At 48.4% G+C, this 17,133-nt stretch overlaps 5 protein-coding genes and 1 long non-coding RNA gene across 8 annotated transcripts; 4 read left to right on the forward strand and 2 right to left on the reverse strand.

The window, feature by feature from the left end:
* The first annotated feature begins 1,649 nt into the window (after positions 1 to 1,649).
* On the forward strand, positions 1,650 to 1,997 carry lncRNA:CR45717 (long non-coding RNA:CR45717). Its single transcript, NR_124014.1, has one exon. It is a non-coding gene; the product is annotated as a long non-coding RNA:CR45717 (long non-coding RNA).
* On the forward strand, positions 1,982 to 6,176 carry MFS3 (Major Facilitator Superfamily Transporter 3). The gene is made up of 4 exons (NM_134728.2): positions 1,982 to 2,191; positions 4,225 to 5,253; positions 5,320 to 5,606; positions 5,674 to 6,176. The coding sequence occupies exons 1-4, from the start codon at positions 2,152 to 2,154 to the stop codon at positions 5,854 to 5,856; spliced, it is 1,539 nt and encodes a 512-aa protein (NP_608572.1). The 5' UTR covers positions 1,982 to 2,151; the 3' UTR covers positions 5,857 to 6,176.
* A 426-nt stretch (positions 6,177 to 6,602) lies between these two features.
* Positions 6,603 to 8,230, forward strand: l(2)10685 (lethal (2) 10685). The gene has a single exon (NM_134729.3). It carries the CDS (start codon positions 6,646 to 6,648, stop codon positions 8,155 to 8,157), a length of 1,512 nt encoding a protein of 503 aa, NP_608573.1. The 5' UTR covers positions 6,603 to 6,645; the 3' UTR covers positions 8,158 to 8,230.
* Positions 8,226 to 9,458, reverse strand: Tfb4 (Transcription factor B4). The gene is made up of 5 exons (NM_134730.3): positions 9,398 to 9,458; positions 9,160 to 9,340; positions 8,912 to 9,107; positions 8,432 to 8,850; positions 8,226 to 8,367 (listed from the first exon to the last, which is right to left on the reverse strand). The coding sequence occupies exons 1-5, from the start codon at positions 9,426 to 9,428 to the stop codon at positions 8,295 to 8,297; spliced, it is 900 nt and encodes a 299-aa protein (NP_608574.2). The 5' UTR covers positions 9,429 to 9,458; the 3' UTR covers positions 8,226 to 8,294.
* Positions 9,459 to 9,546: 88 nt separating this feature from the next.
* Vps29 (Vacuolar protein sorting 29) lies at positions 9,547 to 10,545 on the forward strand. The gene has a single exon (NM_134731.3). It carries the CDS (start codon positions 9,644 to 9,646, stop codon positions 10,190 to 10,192), a length of 549 nt encoding a protein of 182 aa, NP_608575.1. The 5' UTR covers positions 9,547 to 9,643; the 3' UTR covers positions 10,193 to 10,545.
* capt (capulet) lies at positions 10,459 to 17,043 on the reverse strand. Of its 3 annotated transcripts, NM_001038781.2 has the most exons (7): positions 14,527 to 15,092; positions 13,333 to 13,834; positions 13,063 to 13,187; positions 12,167 to 12,512; positions 11,552 to 12,099; positions 10,958 to 11,481; positions 10,459 to 10,896 (listed from the first exon to the last, which is right to left on the reverse strand). In NM_001038781.2, exons 1-7 carry the CDS (start codon positions 14,747 to 14,749, stop codon positions 10,813 to 10,815), a joined length of 2,352 nt encoding a protein of 783 aa, NP_001033870.1. In that variant the 5' UTR covers positions 14,750 to 15,092; the 3' UTR covers positions 10,459 to 10,812. The 3 variants fall into 3 exon arrangements, with proteins under 3 accessions (NP_001033870.1, NP_001033869.1, NP_001259856.1); NM_001038780.2 differs by lacking the exons at positions 13,063 to 13,187; positions 13,333 to 13,834; positions 14,527 to 15,092 and adding an exon at positions 16,860 to 17,043; NM_001272927.1 differs by lacking the exons at positions 13,063 to 13,187; positions 13,333 to 13,834.
* Between the last annotated feature and the right edge of the window lie 90 nt (positions 17,044 to 17,133).

The raw sequence follows: 17,133 nt of genomic DNA on the forward strand, positions 1-17,133 counted from the left end.
GTGGGTTGTTTTTTCCCACCCATATCGAATCTTAGAAATGTGTCAATTCAAAGCTTACATCAAGTTACAATTAGGGGAATTTGTATATTCAGCTGCGCAGTAACCGCCGCTCAATGAAAAAGTCATAAAAATCATTTTCCACTTCCACGCTCGGTTGCCAGCCGCCAACGAAAGTTTGAAAGGAAAGTTAACTAATTTGAAATTGGGAGACAATTCAATGAAGACCAATTAACAACAGCTAGACTTCTGGGGCCTCTCGAGCGAAGTGTGTGCCAAAAATTAAATAAAAACCAATTGGCCTTCGCACACGCGTTGACATCCATCGCCATTCGGATGGGTTTCATCATCAATGTTCCATGCGAAGCCACATTAAAGTGCTGCATGTCCGGTGAATGAGTGGAAAACTAGATAACCGTGAAGCAGCGCCATTGTGGCCACTGCAAATGGGGAAGCATGCTCTGCTCCGGACGCCAGATGAGATCCAACTTTGTCCAAACTTAGCTCGAAATGGCCATAAACAATTGAATAGAATGGCCGTAAACAGTAAGCCAAATAAACAAAACATTGGGCTCCAGATACACAAATGCGTTTGACACAAGGGGCTCTGTTTTTTTTTTTTATATTATTATTCTAATGACTACGGCATGCACATCATAGCAGTTATCAATGTGCTGCAATCTAACCTGCATTGAATGCAAGTTGCATGGACACTTTATACTAAATTCAGACTAAGTTACAAAGTGTTATGCCTTTTGTATGCCAAATTGTTGCCATATGGCGGGGAATCTAAATAAGCATTAATATGTATGGAGTGTGTGCAGGAGCATTGGAGCCTGAAGATTCTGGCAGGGATTCGAGGTGGCCATTTGCATATCTCATCAGCAAATGACCAGGAAGATAAACAAGCTGGGCAACGAGGCCAGGAGCAGTCTTTAATGAATACGTTTAAAGTTAATTTATTATGAATATGAATATAACTAATGTTAACTGCTCACGGGAATGGCAAGCATTTGTTTTAGAGATTCCCCCACGGGCAGCACGATTTCGCACCTCTCATCATGAGATCAATCTGCTGCAGATGTTTTGAGTTTGGCGTTAATTAGGCAGCCAAATAGGGAATTCACTTCGATTCATTCCAAAAACTACACAGATGCGGCAACATTTTGTAAATATATTTATATATTTGATACATTTGATGGGCCATTGTGTATCGGGATCATCTCCCGAAATTTATACTAATTTCATGCACGCGTTTTGCATGTTTAATAACCGCTTTATATGTCCACCTGTAGACGGAATTATATCGTGTATATCTGACTAAGGCCAGAAGATTATATAATGCATTCAAATGACTTGCAGGTAGAAAGTAACTTCATATTTAAAGTACTTCATTTCAAAGAGCCCCAAAAACCGATCAGGATTGAATTAAAATTCGGATGAGATGGCTCATAAGTTAGCCGTTTGAATGGCTGTTTCTCCTCCATTCGAGAGTCTTTCGAAATTGGCTCAAACACGCAAACATGCCATTGATATGCTGGCCAAGTCAAATTTATGCGTGGGCGCATTCGAAAAAGCCAACTTGCCCAGGACAGCAACCTCAGCGGGGACACGAACCCAAGGTATCTGAGGCATCTACGATGCAATTGAATGCGAGGCACATGAAATTGAACGACGGGTGTGGCGCGTGTTGAACCAGGCATTTGACTTTGTGGTCTGGATGGGGGAATATCATCATCGGGTTTCGGGCTTGTGACAAACCATTTCCGAACCCCCAGAAACGAAGCCACCAAGATAAAGATACGCGCCAAACGACAGGCAGGCCAAATTACTCGGCGTTTCGGCAGCGGAGAACAAGATCCCAAAACTCGGGACCCACCACCACCACAAGTACATACACACGCACACCGACGCGAAACGAGAATTTCGTTTTTTTTTTTTTGGGAACGACGCACAAAATCAAAGAGTATTCCAGCTAGCCGCTTCAGTTGGTGAGCAACTTTCGAGGCAATCGCACGTGGACTTCGATTTCGGATTCGTTTCGTTTCGGTTCGGTTTGGTTTCGTCGCCTGAGAATATATCTCAATCTGTTTAAAGAAGATATTAGCATTCGGCAGCCGCAGTAAGGCCTATATATCCCCGGAAGCCCCAAAGATGACGGACGAAGTGCCCGCCAAAGGCAGCATATTGGGCAGTAAGTTGTGGCTTGGACATTCGAAGCATCTGTTTCGAGATTGCACCACTGGAGTGCATCATGCATCATGCGGCGGTGGTGCAGCAGTGCAACAAGTGGGTGGGCTGAAGGCACTCTGGGGATACAAGATACAAGTTTGACCTCCAAAAGGTCGTTCGTGTGCGTGAGTTCCAGAAATCTTCCTTGTTCCCCCAGTGCGTACGTGTGTGTGTGTGCCACATCCTTTAGGTTTTTATGTTGCTGTGGCTTTTTTTAGACGCCGCCCACGCCACGCGGCATATTTGATTTGTTTTTGGCGTTTATATGCCCGGGTACTAATGTCCGGACAAGGTCAAATGGAAGTCATAGATATAAACAATATTGGCAGGCGAAAATATGACCAATTTGTATGCGTATCCCAAACAAACGCGACATTCTTGAAATTCGTCTACCTATCCCAACAAAAACGGCGAAAGTTTGCCAAGCTTTTGAATCGGGTAAATAATAGTGTTTACTTTAAACAATCCACGCGAAAATCTCACTCGGCGTTTTCAAATAAGTTTCTCAAAGGGGTTACTTTAAAAGTTGATTTTAAAATTTCCAAATTCCACAATACTAAAGTTACAAGAAAGTACATAATTCCACAAAGTTAACTATTAACAAATGACATTTCTTTACTCTGCAATGTTTATATTGCATCATATTTGTGAAATATTGTTTATCGTATTTCATGAATTATTTATTGTTTATTTGAAAATATTATTGTATGACTATCACAGTGATGAACTGAATCATTTCTTTCCCACAAAGATCTCAAAGGAATACATTAAGAATGCTATGAATTATAAACAGGAATATTTCTTATGACCATGTTAAATGAAAGCGTTGTTAGGAGCGATCTTATTTTAGCCCTATATAGATTAACCCAAGCACTTGAGATTTACCACCACCACGCACCACCTAATCAAACAATCAAATTAGTCTGGAAGACTTGGAGAACTTATGCATATAGAACATCTGAAATGTATTGGTGCTCTGCAGCATTTAACTCAGAGCAAATAAAGATTAAGAAAGCGAAGAAAGTACCAACGAAGTAGGGATACTCTTACATAAATCCATTAATAAGGATGGTATATAATGTCCTTCGAAATCAAATCATCTTTTCTGCCACCAAATGATAGCTTAGCTAACCTAGCTAGTTTATGGAATTAGTTAATTATTAGAATATATCAAACGAAAGAGTATATCTTAAGGCATTGAGGCAGTAATTACACAATATCGAAGGCACAATTAGCAGATATAAATAATCGGTTTGCCAGCTCGAAAGTCTTATTGTGACAGCCATGAAAGTGAAATTGAAAACACAGACGACGAATTTATACCCCTCGTTATCGCAAAGCAACGCACTCATAATTGCTGGACATGATTGCCTCCCCCAACCGATTTCAAAAGGGGGTGGACTATATCAATGCGCGTGCGGCGGCTCACTCTACTGACCCTACCCAACTGCCGGTAATCAGTGGCTGCTCCATGTGGAACTCGTTGCTCACCAGGTGATTGGGTTCGGAGCACCCGAGTGGTGTCATGTCCCTATAAATACCTTAATGGTAATGTGTGTAAGGACTATCCCCACTGTCTTTAGATGTTTGCTCTTCCTTCCTTCAATTAAAAAAACAAACGAGAACGTTGTCGTAACGACTATTTGATACCCCTTACTCAGATAGCGATTCAATAACACGGACAAGCAGACGGACAGGGTCAGTTTGTTTCGACTAGTGTTTCCGATCAAGCCCATGTCACACATACACACGTTTCACACGAGTCTAGTATACCCTTCAGCACTTCAAGTAAGGGGTACAATTAATTCCTTAACTTGCTAAATGGAGTCATTTGGCGCACCATGTCCGATGTGAATATCATTGGCATTAATCAAATTGACTTGCCAAGCAAACCAACCGAATGACTTATATATCGAGTTGCATTTTCCATCCATCCAAAATGGACGAATCAAGTAAAAATAAAGATTTACAAAGACCTTACCATCTACTTTCCAGAACTCGTGCCCGCCCGCTATGTGCTGGCCCTCCTGGGGTCCATCGGCATGGCCATTGTGTACGGCCTGAAGGTGAATCTCAGCGTGGCCATGGTGGCCATGGTGAACCACACAGCCATTAAGGCCCACGGAGACGGCGGTGGACATGGGGGACACGGCAGCGTCATCCTTTCGAACGCCTCCCAAGTGTCCCTGGTGGAGGAATGCAACCCGCCGGGTGGTGCCTCCAATGTGACGGCTAAGGTGGAGGACGGTCCCTTCGACTGGAGCGAGCCCCTGCAGGGAACCCTGCTGAGCTGCTACTTCTGGGGCTATTTGGTCTCGCAGATTCCGCTGGCACACGTCGCCGAGAACTTCTCCGCCAAGTGGGTGATGCTCTTCTCGGTGGCCATCAACGTCGTGTGCACGCTGCTAACGCCCGTCTTTACTGAATTGCATTACGGTGGCCTGATTCTGATGCGAGTGCTTGAGGGCGTCGGCGGAGGAGCCTCCTTCCCGGCCATGCACGTGATGATCGCCTCCTGGGCCCCTCCCACGGAGCGCATGGTCATGTCCACCATCATCTACGTGGGCACATCTGCGGGTACGGCTCTTTCCATCCTCCTGGCCGGCGTGTGCTCCGCCCAATGGGGCTGGGAGTCGGTCTTCTATGTCATGGGCGCACTTAGCTGCATCTGGATGTTGCTGTGGGTCATTCTGGTCCAGGACAACCCCAACAAGCAGCGTTTCATCAGTCTGGAGGAGCGCCAAATGATCACCAGCTCGCTGGGCACCGAACAGAAGACGGAGCACCACCCGGCGGTTCCATGGGGCAAGGTCTTCACCTCCGTGCCCTTCTGGGCCATTCTCATCGCCCACACCTGCAGCAACTTCGGCTGGTATATGTTCCTCATCGAGATTCCCTTCTACATGAAGCAGGTGCTCAAGTTCAACGTGGCCAGCAATGCAGCCCTCAGTGCTCTGCCCTACTTCCCCATGATCATCTTCAGCATCTGTCTGGGCAAGCTCCTCGACAGTCTGCAGGCCAAGGGTAAGTCGGACACATTATTGGACCTTTGAAGGGTGAGTGGTATAAATACCTTAATGTGCTTTCTAGGTAAGATCACCACCACCGTTGCCCGCAAGACGGCCACCTCCATTTGCACCCTGATCCCTGGAGTTTGTCTGCTGGTCCTCTGCTACATCGGATGCCGTCACTATGAGGCGGTGTCTGTCATGTCCGTGGGCATTGTGGCCATGGGCTCCATGTTCTCCGGCTTCCTGTCCAACCACATCGACATCGCACCGAACTTCGCCGGCACCCTGGTGGCTCTGACCAACACGGCGGCTACGCTACCTGGTATTGTTGTCCCCCTCTTCGTGGGCTTCGTCACCAAGGGAAATGTAAGAGAAATGCATCTGAATATTCTCGAAAATATCTTCAAATGGCTTTCTCGAATCATTCTTTTAGCAAAACATTGGCGCCTGGCGCATCATTTTCGGAGTGACCATCGTGCTGTTCGCCTTGGAATTCCTGGTATTCGTCTTCTTGGGATCGGGCAGCGAGCAGCCGTGGAACAAGGCCGGAACTCCCAAGGATCCCGAGGCCAAGGACGAAAAGACTCCGTTGAAGGAGCTGCCAACTAAGCCCTAAGCCAACAATCTCGCCCCGAATCTTCTGCCTCAATTACTCGACGAACTGCTGCTTATTCGGATAACTCTTGGATAAAGCCAGTTCAAAGTGGAATGGTCAATGCTGGACTGTAAATACCAATTACAAGTGTACAATGCCCACCCTGAATAGCGAATTCATTGAACATACGTTCGCTATTTAGGGCGTGCACTGTAGTTTTTAGATCGCTGTAAACCAATAGTTAGTAGCCGTATCCATTACGGATAAACACTTCAGCCCGCCTAATGTACTTAACACTCTTGATTTCAAAAGTTGTCTACAAATAAAGCGACGTAATAGTGGATGCACGGGGGTTCCTAAACAAATTCTGGTGGGGAAGGGAGAATGGGTCTCAGCCTCAATTTCGATGGAAATTCTGGGTGAATGACCCCATTTTCCTGTTTATATTTAGCGCTAGCAATAAGCCATTCCACAGAATCTCAGAGGATTTAGTTACAACTCTGTACGTATAAAAAAATATATAAACAGGGGATCTGTTCTATCTGTTTGGTTGAAGATATGAACAATTGCATGATGTAACTAAATGGCAAAAGATGTAAGGCTAGAGGATGATCCTAACTCAACAATGCAAAGATTGGGTTGTGAAATTGATTGTAACATCTAAGAACCAACTTTCTTTGCATCCTTATCACAATTTAAACTCCGATAACCTGCGGCGCCAAAAGACAGAGTCCGTTATCGATATTCCGGCAGAAACATATGATTTCATGTAATCAGTTTGCCTTTGCCGGTTTCAACGGATTGCGGAAAATGTTGAAAGCACGGAACGTTTGTTTGCTGTCCAGGAGGTGGAAGAGTGGCGCCAAGAAGCGATGGAATGTCCTGCAGAACAAGAAGAACAACTGTGACCGAGCGCTGGAGAACTTCGATGACTTCTACGGAAGTGTCTACGGCACCCGGTGGAAGAACATGCGGGCGGCGCTTCTCACGAGGCACAAGTATGTCGCCCTGGTCAACAATTTCGGGGACACGGAGCAGACGTGCGCCATGCTGGAGTCAGATGGAGCCATCAACATGAAGTCGCTTATTAACCTGGCGCAGGATCGGGTAAAGGACAGCACGGAGACGGTGCCGGAACAAGGCAAATCACGTCATGAAATTGAAAGCAAACTGGATGCACTGCTGCGGAAACAGCAGGAGCGCGAGGTGGCCTCCATATACCCGAGCTCGCCAGAAGATGGTTCATCGGCGCCACTGCCGCTGGAACTGAAGTTTGACAACGTAGAGGAAGATCAGCCGGAGCAAGTGAATAATCCCTTCAAGCAGAGCCTGACGAAGGCTTTGGAGGAGGATGTGAAGCTGGACGAGCATCGGTTGGTGGATCCCCAATTTGGCACAGGCGGACTGTATGAATACATGCCTGCCCACAGCATCAAGGGCATGGAGGACTGGGTGGCAGAGTCGGAGCACTACAAGTACTACCAAACCAGCGCCGACTTCCCGCTCGCCATTGAACCGGAGCCTTCCTTTCACTACCCCGAGCATCTGTCCCTGTACACATATGAAATGGGCAACTGCTCGGACTTCAAGGGACCCAAGAAGTGCATGACCGGTGTGCTCTCCCACTTTATGATGGATGGTGCCTCGACTTTGCCGCCTCTCTTCCTGCAGGTGAAGCCTGGCGAGCGTGTGCTCGATGCCTGTGCCTCTCCCGGCGGCAAATCGCTGCTTATGCTGCAGACGCTGCACTTGGACCACCTGGTCTGCAATGACATCCAAGAATCCCGCCTAAACAAGCTGCGCAAAGTGATGCAGGAGTACCTGTTCGACTACAAGGAGCGCTGGGCTGGAAAGCGCCTCATCCTCAGCCAGAGTGACGCCCGCAATCTGGACCAGTACGAGCAGTTCGACAAGATCCTGGTCGACGTGCCCTGCACCACGGATCGCCATGTGCTCAACGAGCAGGACAACAATATTTTCAAGCCGACGCGCATAAAGGAGCGCCTGCGGATACCAGAGCTCCAGGCAGGCATCCTGGCCAACTGCTTGCGTCTCCTGCGACCAGGCGGCAGTTTGGTCTACTCCACCTGCTCGCTGTCGCCCATCCAGAACGATGGTGTCGTCCACATGGCTCTGCAAAAGGTCTTCACGGAGTACGGCATCACAACTACCATCAAGGATCTGAGTCGCCACACGGCGCTCTTCAGCGATGTCTTCAAGTTCGAGCACCCAAAGGGACTCAAGTATGGACAAATGGTGGTGCCCTACCTGCCGGCCAACTTTGGACCCATGTACTTTAGTAAAATAACCAGAAATGTGTGATTAAATGAAAGTTGTTGGCTGATTAACAAGACTATATAACTGTTGCCCCAATAAATAATAAGAGTTGTAAACTAAAAAGGTACCTTTATATTTAACATACTGCTTCCTTTGGTAACCAGTATTTTCTACTGCTGGAATTACATTTGCTTGTCGGTCTTCTTTTTCTTTTTGCCCTTGATGGGCAGAGGACCGGGATTCTTGAAAATGGTGCTGGAAAGTATAGTCAGGCTCCTTAAGTTAAGTTCTAGTTAATTGAAGTTTAAATTGTACTCACTGGCAAGTGGTGCATATGGGACTGTATTTGCAGAAGACCGAGAGGCAAACCGAGCAGACGTAGCCAATGTCGATCAGCTCACGATGGCAGAAGCAGGAGGCGCGGTAGTCCACTTTGGGCGGTGGCGGCAGGACCAATTTGTGACGGATCTGCGGGGCGGGCAGGAAGACCCACAGGAGGTACTGCAGCAGGCCGTCCAGCTGGGTGACCTTGAGGAACTGTCCGGAGGTAATGTCACAGCCTTGCTGTAGCAAACTGAGGGTCTTGTCCAGGGCGCAGGTATCGATCGTGATGCCCAGTTTCTGGGCGGTGAAGAAGACGTTCATGAACGTCATGTACTGCGAGGCGCACTCGTTGCTGCCTGTGACGACCAGGATGCGGGAATGCATCTTGACGCCAGGAGCCAGATTCCTCTGGAGCTGTACGGGAGTATTTTGTTTTAGATTTGGTTTCCCAAGGCGATTCCTAGCTATTCTCTACCCTTGATATGTAGCACAGCGCCATGGACATGCTGCCGGCCAGGAGACTCTCACAAGGAGCGCTGAGCCGTGGTGCGTTCATCAGGATGCTGCCCAGCTGCTGCTTCACCGTCTTCTCCACCAGATTAAACGCCTCGTACTGCCCATCCACTTGGCGCAGTTCCACTTGTCTTCTGGGCAGCGGATACAGGAAGTTTCTGTAATGGAAGAGCCATTAGGTGGCGTACATGTGTGGCAGCCTCTACTCACGTGGCATGGTGGGAGCAGGATACCACAGCCAGTTTGTTCTGGGCCTTCTGCATCAGGTGAGCATTCCCAAAGGCAATCACCGCCTCCAGGATTTGCGTGAGGTTCTGTGGGTTCTGGCGCACGAAGTGCTGGGAGGGGTTCGTGTCCAGGACGATCACCAAGAGGTCGATGCATGATTCGGCTGAAAATTGCGTTCATAAATCATTGTTTTCATTCCATTCTTGTTTAAAACAAATACCTTCCTTGCTTGCTGCTTGATCTGCTTCCATTTTCGCCGGCAATGTTATCGCTAGAGATGCGAACCAATCGATATTTGCAGTAGGGTAGCGCAATAAACTTACGTTTTATTTATTGAAAACAAATCGGTGTCACCACCAGCCGCCTTCGATAGAGCTGTTATCGTTATCGCAGCCACCTATCGTTTAATTCGCTGGGCGTTTCACAATTTTTTTGGGAAACACAACAAAGCTTCACAAAGGACACGATGCTCGTTCTGGTACTCGGCGACCTGCACATCCCGCACCGGTGCAGCAGCCTGCCGGCTAAATTTAAGAAGCTGCTGGTGCCGGGCCGCATACATCACATCCTGGCCACCGGAAACATCTGCACCAAGGAGTCCTACGACTACCTGAAGTCCCTGGCCAATGATGTGCACATAGTGCGCGGCGACTTCGACGAGAACCTGACGTATCCGGAGCAGAAGGTGGTCACGGTAGGCCAGTTCCGGATCGGTCTGTGCCACGGCCACCAGGTGGTTCCCCGCGGAGACCCGGAGGCGCTGGCCCTCATCCAGCGGCAACTGGACGTGGACATCCTGATCACGGGGCACACGTACAAGTTCGAGGCCTACGAGCACGGCAACAAATTCTACATCAATCCGGGATCGGCCACGGGTGCCTTCAACCCACTGGACACCAATGTGGTGCCTTCGTTCGTGCTGATGGACATTCAGAGCACCACGGTGGTCACGTACGTGTACCAACTGATCGGCGACGAGGTCAAAGTGGAGCGCATCGAGTACAAGAAGATCTAGGGTCCTAGTATTAGCCACCAGCCATTCCCCTCCAATCCAACCCTTGACCCCTGCATTCTGAGCTCGGCTTCATTAAAGAAATTGTAAATGTACGTAGCAATAAATCAAGTTCTCATTTTTTTATCTGATAAAAAATGCTAGCACCTTGTTTAAATAGAGAATAAAAGTACGAACGGACGAAAGTGAAGTTTTAGATTTAATGCAATAATAAACGATTACAAAGTAAGGAAAAACACCCCCAGAAATTGTGATACTCCCACAATAATCTGATAAAAAAGTTTAAATTTTATTAAATAGAATATAAAAAGGAGTTACATCTGATGATCGAGTAAAGAGTCTGCTCAAAAGTTCGGATTTCATGCTCAGTTTCTCATTGCAACACACTCTCGATATAAATACATTGGGTTCGGTTTGTGGCCATCGCTTTTCCATCGAAATAAATTATATAAATACTTTCCACGAGCCAGGACAGCAATGTTTGGCAACATCATCAATACGAAATGTTTGATCTAAAAATCTTTGAATTACGAAAACTTTGCACTTAGATTAAATACAATTATGATTGCTGCTGACGACAGTTGGAAAAGCAACGAACAGGATCCCCGAGGAGGAGAACCGCCTTAGCCGAGGCTGTCCACGCACACAGTCTTCAGGGTCTTGCCGGCAATCGTGGTCTTATACTGCTCCGGTAAAGCCAACTCGGTCTGGAAATCACAAAAAAAATAAATAAATGACTGAAGACAAGAGACAAATTTTTGAACTCACATAATCGCCGCTGTCGTCGGGCAACAGGATGTTCATCTCCGAGGACTTGGAGTTGACGATCTCCACGCCCAGCGAGTCCTTGGACAGATACATCTGGCAGCCGTCGGTCTTGTCGATCGATACCGTCGGCACCGAGCCGAGCACCTGCATCTGCACGCTCTGGCAGTTGACGAACTCCACGGAGGCCACCACGGAATCGAACAGCAGGGAGCACTTCTTGCAGGAGTCGAAGACGATGTTGTTCACCTTGCCCTTGACGGTCAGAGTGGATCCCTCACACTTGAACACATACACCACGTTGTTCATCTCGGCGTTCTCCACCAACAGCCCGGTGTTGTTCTTCTGGTACTCGATGATCCACTTCTTTCCGTCGCGCTCGAAAACGGGCGCCTTGGCTTGCGCAGCTGATGGAGCAGCAACGGCCTTGCTGCCGCCCGACTGGGCTGGCGATTTGAACGGAGCCGGTCCAGTGCGTAGAGATGGATTTTTATGGGTCTGCATGTCGCCAGTGACCTTCTTCAAGCCTGCGGGTTTATCAAAAGATACATTTTCTTACTATAGGAGCACTTAACCATTTTTGCAGTTGCTGCTCACCCTTGGTGATGTCGGCACCCTGGTTGATCTGGGCGAAGAGGGCGCTGCGATCATCTCCGGCGCTATCCAGCTTGAGGGCACTCAGATCCAGCATGGGCGGCGGTGGGGGCAGACCACCGGGTGGCGGTGGTGGCGGGGCACCTCCGGCGGGGGCCGCTCCCTTGCCGGACCACACCAAGCCCGTGGTGTGGTACTGCCGGATGTAGGCCTGCAGTTCGGTGAGCGTCTGCACCCAGGCGCGGGCCCACTCCACATGCGTAACATCCTTCTCCTTCCACTCCTTGAGCACGCGGTTCGTGTAGAACTGGCCGGCGTCGTTCATCTCCTTGACATAGGGACCCGGGGTCTTCTCCACGCACACCCAGCCCAAGGCGGGAATGCTTTCGCTGATGGCCGACAGGTGGTTGAAGAAGGGCGAGGAGCGGTGCTTCTCGCGGAAGTCCTGGATGGCGCTGATCTGCGTCGAGGTCGGCTTCAGAAGCTCCGCCTGCTTGGGCTGCGCCGGCTGGGCGATCTGGGTGGCCAGCGTCACGTACTGCAGTTGGGAGCTGTTGCGGAATTGAACGATGGCATTATTACACTTTTACCATAGATGACTCATCCAGACTGACTCACCCAAAGGCGCTCTTCACGAGCTCCGCATGCTGCGCCACATCGCCGCCAATTTTGGCGGAGAGAGTTAGGTATTGGCTCAGCGGACCCGCCACAATGTCCTCGAATCCGGCGACACTCATGTTGCTGCTGGGCGGCGAGGGAGGTGGAGGTGGTGTCTCTGCTTTTTCAAAAACTGGAAGAGCTTCTTCTTCTTCGGCTGGCGGAGGCGGGAGTGTGGGCGTGGGCAGTTCTATCGGCTGTGGCGCTGTTAGAGTCCGTTCCAATCGGTCGACGAGGGTCTCCAGTCGCTCGCAAATGCTCTCCAAGTGGTCGACGGCGGCCGAGGGCTTGGCTTCCGGCTCGTTATCTGAACCAAAATGACGCGGAGGAGAACGGCAAATGTTTAGTTCGTTTTGGCAATTATCTCGAATTATTCAAATAACACTGAGTTTTATAAAGAAAATAACTTGAGTGAGATGATGCTTCAGCGTGATAAACCCCAGTGAATCGTGCACTCACAATACCTGACAAAAAAGGCGATATAAACTAAGGCGTCTCGAGAGGAATACCTCATCACGAGCTTGTGTATGATGATGAACTGGTGCGCTTAATACTTATAAAGTTCAATATGCAAAAAGAGCTAATCCCAACGAGTGAAAGTAATAATCCACATGCAAAAACGGCACAAGACAACGAAAAATCATAAGAGAGAAGAACTAAGTTGAACCTTTAAACGGAAGCACTTGACTTGCGAACTTATTGGCCATCAGGAAGTTACGTGAATCGCTAGACTCTCAAAACTTCTTCACAGCGAAAACGAACACATAAAGAACACAGAAAGTCAAGCATCCGCTTAAATAACTGCTGAGATCGAAAAAAAAAAGCAAAAGAATCGGACTCTATCGAAGCTCGCATACCCCGCACGGCCACGCTATGCTCCACAGCCGCATGGGCGGCCCGCAGGAGCTCCGTGTAGAGACGCTGGCGCTTCAGCTCCAGCTCGTCGCGTCCCACCGGCGTGACCGGGGGCTCGATGCAGCCGCTGGACATGGAACGAGGACAGAGGAGACGATGTACTGGCAATTCAAAGCGGGGCTGGGAATGCAGGGGTCGACCTGTTCTGGTTTCAGCTTAACTATATGGATATTTTGGGCGTGAAACCAAAACAGGATCTTGGGTAAGCATACATGTCGTTCAGGCGCTCGTCGTCGAACCACGAGGGTAATCCGTGGGCAAAGAAGAGTGTTTCCGAGACGACATCCCCCTCGATGTAGGGTGCACACATGCTCTCCCGCTTGGGTGGCGGCAGTGAGTCGGAGAACACCTCGTCGTCGTCCAGCAAGGAGCCCTGATTCTGGCTGGCCAGCAGGAGCAGTGGCAGTGGATCCGGCTCGATGATCTCCGCCCGGTTGCTGATATTCACCTTCTTCTTGATCGACTGATGCGTTGAGTTGTGCCTGGACAGGCAGCTCTTGGTGGGCGGCGGCTGAGGAGGCGGTGTGGTCGGCGTGACCGTCGCCACCACCACCACTTCGTCCGCCTCCTCCGCGTCGCCGCTGGTCATCGAAGCAGGTGGTGCCGTGGATGTGGAAGAGTGCGTTGAGCGGGCCAGTGGCTCCGGTTCTTTGGGTGCTAGTGCTGGATTTGCTGGTGATGATTTGCTAGCCGCTTCAGCCTGAGTTGGTTGGGCTGTGGAAGTGTTGCTTAAGATTACTCTACATGAAGCGACGAATTACCAAGACGATCATCAAGGAAAGCGCCGATACTTAAGTTGATTACTTCACTTCACTCTCTGCTCACCTCGCTTCCTGTCTTCATTATGTTTATTTATCGCATTTAAAAGCATTTACCATGGTCACTGGCAGATTGAGTAGTTAGTTTTTACTGCTCACCTTATTATTATAGAATCTATAGAATCTTGAATTTTCTGTCTAAATTATTGACCTTCATTTTAGTTTCTATATTCGTCACTACTATATACTATACGTTCACTTTGATGGATGAGCACGATCTAAGTGCTCAACAAAAAGTGTGTATGCAATGTCATTAGCTATTCCTCATTAATCAACTGAGAATCGGCGCAATTCCTTGATATTCATATGTATAAAATTCACAGAAATAAACCGAAGAGAAAGCACAGTGAAGACAACTCATAAGTAAATAGAAAAGGACACTCAAGGCAGCTTGAAGTGCCCGGATTGAAATGAAAGGAAAGATCAGAAGTGGTGGTCAGCTGCAGTGGCATTGCAGTGAGTGAGAGCCGGCCGGATAGGGGCCTTCGTTCCGGAGAGCAGACAAAAGCCGAGACAGCTGTTGAGCTCGAAGGCCGGAGAACGCGAATAGATGGGGTGGTGGGTAAATACTTAGCGTTGCGTCAGTACCAGTGTTTGGCTGGGTGCTTGTGGGCACATCCTCGGGATTATGCGCTTCCAAGAGCTCCTTTTCTGGTTTCACAGGCTCTGGCTCCTCCTTCGGAGTTCCTGGCTTGCCGTTCAGCTGGGGTTCCTCCTTTTCGGTGACCTGTCCGCCGTTCTCCTCCTCTGCGTTCCGCTTTTCCTTCTCCTTCTTGCCCGCCTTGGGGTTCGATCGGCAGCAGGAGAACATTTTGCAGGCGTGTGGCTGGGCTTTTCCGGTGCTCAACACTCTAGGTACGAATCAAGCACATTATGTAAGTTCCGTGGCTCGACTGCGGATGCCCGTGAAGCTCAAGCGGCGGTCACAACACTGACGGCACACCAAACCAAATCGAATCAGTAGAAGCAGTAACAGCAGCAGCCATATAAGACACTCAACGGGTTTCCAACGAACGTGGCCACTCCTTGCTCACTGTGTACATATATTCAGTGTATGGCCCAAATTTAGTGGCACATTAATAAGGTCCTCCGAGTTGTCCGCGCCTTCAACTGGGTCAAGTGACTGCCGACCAAGCACAGAACCAAATGGCACACAAATGCGATTACACACGGAGAACAGAACACACCCTAAACGAAGCGCACGCCCACGCACTCGGGGATTCGATTCGATTTCGAACTCGAACTCGAAGGTCTCAACAGGACTCTGTTAGGAGAGCTCCGCGCTGTTAACTGCTGAGTTTCGCCGCCTTGTTGGGCTACTCCGCGCTGCTTTTGACCATTTGGGGCCAGCCACCGACTGGCAATGAAATGTGTTTCATTAATAACCGCTTTTGGCCTGACATGCAGGATTTTGTGCAAGCTCCGGCGATGTCTTGCACTTTTGCAGCAGAGAAAGCTTACGGTCCAGGCGGAAAATGGAAAACTCTCCGAGAGAGTTGCGCAGACACCACTGTGATTTCGTGATACCCTTCTCGCCACGGGTGGCGCGACTTAAGTGAGGGAAAACCACGGCGATCCCATAGTTTTATCAGCCCTGTAAGGCAGGGTTCGCCTATCAATTAGTTGTGACAACACCGAGTTATCTTTACTATTTGGAAAGTTTCCAGGAATGATCGGTAATGAAACTATGATTCCATTTTGAGCATTACCATAACGTTTGTAAGCCATAGAGAGTAGAGAGATGCAATGATCATATCTTAGCCGGCTATAAAAACAGTTTTAAAATGTTCAGCTTTTTGTGAAGTAATCTGCCGCAGAAGAGTATAAAAACGTCGACGTAACTGAAACTCCCATATCGTTTGCTTGCCAGTTTTTGTTTTGGCCTTAGTGCAATGGGTTTATTGCACCGGCAACGTTGTTTTTGTTTTTAAGTAGCTTTAAACAAATGGCTGGCAATTAGAGTGGGAAATGCATCAGTAGCCGTTGGATTGGAGGGAGGGGCTAAGCCGCCGAGGACAAGTAAGCCGAGATTCAACTTTCGCCTGGCGATACTAGTTCTCCTTGCAGTCTTGATGCGTTTTCTGCGGCAGATGCGTTTGTTGCGTGCAGAAAGCAAAGAAGAAATGGGGAAGAAAAACTAGAAACCAAGATTAAATGTCTGCAGCTGAGGAACCGTTATTCCCGCTGCGAGAGTGTGAGTGAGCTCGAATTACCAGGGGTGGGGGGTGTTCGTAATGGTAGAAGAAAAATCGCCCACCTTATAAGGCGAGGTGTTATTTTCTTCCACCGAAATCGAGTGAGTGGTAATATCTGCCGATTTTCAATCGCGATTCGCTGATAAAAGCGTTTTGGCCAACTTTTTGACTCATTCGCGCACGAATACAAGCAAACGTGTTTGCTCTTGCGTAAACTACATACATGCATACATACATATGCATATCAACTATGTGTCTGTGAGTCAGCGAAACAAAAACAAAAAATGGCCACAACAGCTGAGTAGTTACTTTTTTTTATCGGGGGTTAACAATCGCAATGGGAGCTGCTAAGGGTTAATTTGCATACACTTGCTGGCAATGAATTAGTTGTGTCTTTATGCCATGGAATCGGATATGAAATCATCGTTAAAAATACACCATGTAGATTTAATTTTACAAGCAACATGAATCACACAAAAATAGCCATCACACAGCTGTCTCTTGTCTTTTTGGCTCTCTTCGCTGTTGTTGTTGTTGTGTGTGTACAAACACCCACAGCCTGCATCACACACACACGCTCAAATTCGTGACAGCACCACCCACCCCTCACCAATAACCGTTAATTCCGCAGACACTTTCAGCCGGCGAACGGGAGAAGAGAATTTGCGAATAATAGCAAAGCCCCGTTTAAATGAACGTTTTTAGCAACAATCAGGCGTTACTCACCTTCTTTTGCTGCTGATGAATTTGCAAGGATCTGCAGTTGTATTCCAATTAGAACTGACGAGAAGCTGCGTAGCGAACACCGGCGAAATGGCGAAAATAATAACTTGGCGTGGCCTTTGGTGGGACCAGGCGTACATTCGTGGAAATAGTCAAGCGAGTTAACCCTTATGTGGGTGGCAGAATACTAAAAATATATGATACAACAAATTTTAGACTTAAGAAAACGGATGTTTAAATGTATAAAATATGATGGAAGTGCAATAGCCAAGCTTAT

This window comes from Drosophila melanogaster, chromosome 2L, assembly GCF_000001215.4.
Source record: "Drosophila melanogaster chromosome 2L".
Taxonomy (NCBI): Eukaryota; Metazoa; Arthropoda; class Insecta; order Diptera; family Drosophilidae; genus Drosophila; species Drosophila melanogaster.

Coding starts and splice junctions, on each gene's coding strand:
- capt (NM_001038781.2), bottom strand. CDS start 14,749: ATGTTCTCCTGCTGCCGATCGAACCCCAAGGCGGGCAAGAAGGAGAAG. Junction 12,100..12,166: donor CTCGTGAAGAGCGCCTTTGG/GTGAGTCAGTCT, acceptor ATTCCGCAACAG/CTCCCAACTGCAGTACGTGA. Junction 10,897..10,957: donor CCGACGACAGCGGCGATTAT/GTGAGTTCAAAA, acceptor TGTGATTTCCAG/ACCGAGTTGGCTTTACCGGA.
- Vps29 (NM_134731.3), top strand. CDS start 9,644: ATGCTCGTTCTGGTACTCGGCGACCTGCACATCCCGCACCGGTGCAGC.
- MFS3 (NM_134728.2), top strand. CDS start 2,152: ATGACGGACGAAGTGCCCGCCAAAGGCAGCATATTGGGCA. Junction 2,192..4,224: donor CAAAGGCAGCATATTGGGCA/GTAAGTTGTGGC, acceptor TCTACTTTCCAG/AACTCGTGCCCGCCCGCTAT. Junction 5,607..5,673: donor GCTTCGTCACCAAGGGAAAT/GTAAGAGAAATG, acceptor TCATTCTTTTAG/CAAAACATTGGCGCCTGGCG.
- Tfb4 (NM_134730.3), bottom strand. CDS start 9,428: ATGGAAGCAGATCAAGCAGCAAGCAAGGAAG. Junction 8,851..8,911: donor CGCTGTGCTACATATCAAGG/GTAGAGAATAGC, acceptor ACTCCCGTACAG/CTCCAGAGGAATCTGGCTCC. Junction 8,368..8,431: donor CCCATATGCACCACTTGCCA/GTGAGTACAATT, acceptor TATACTTTCCAG/CACCATTTTCAAGAATCCCG.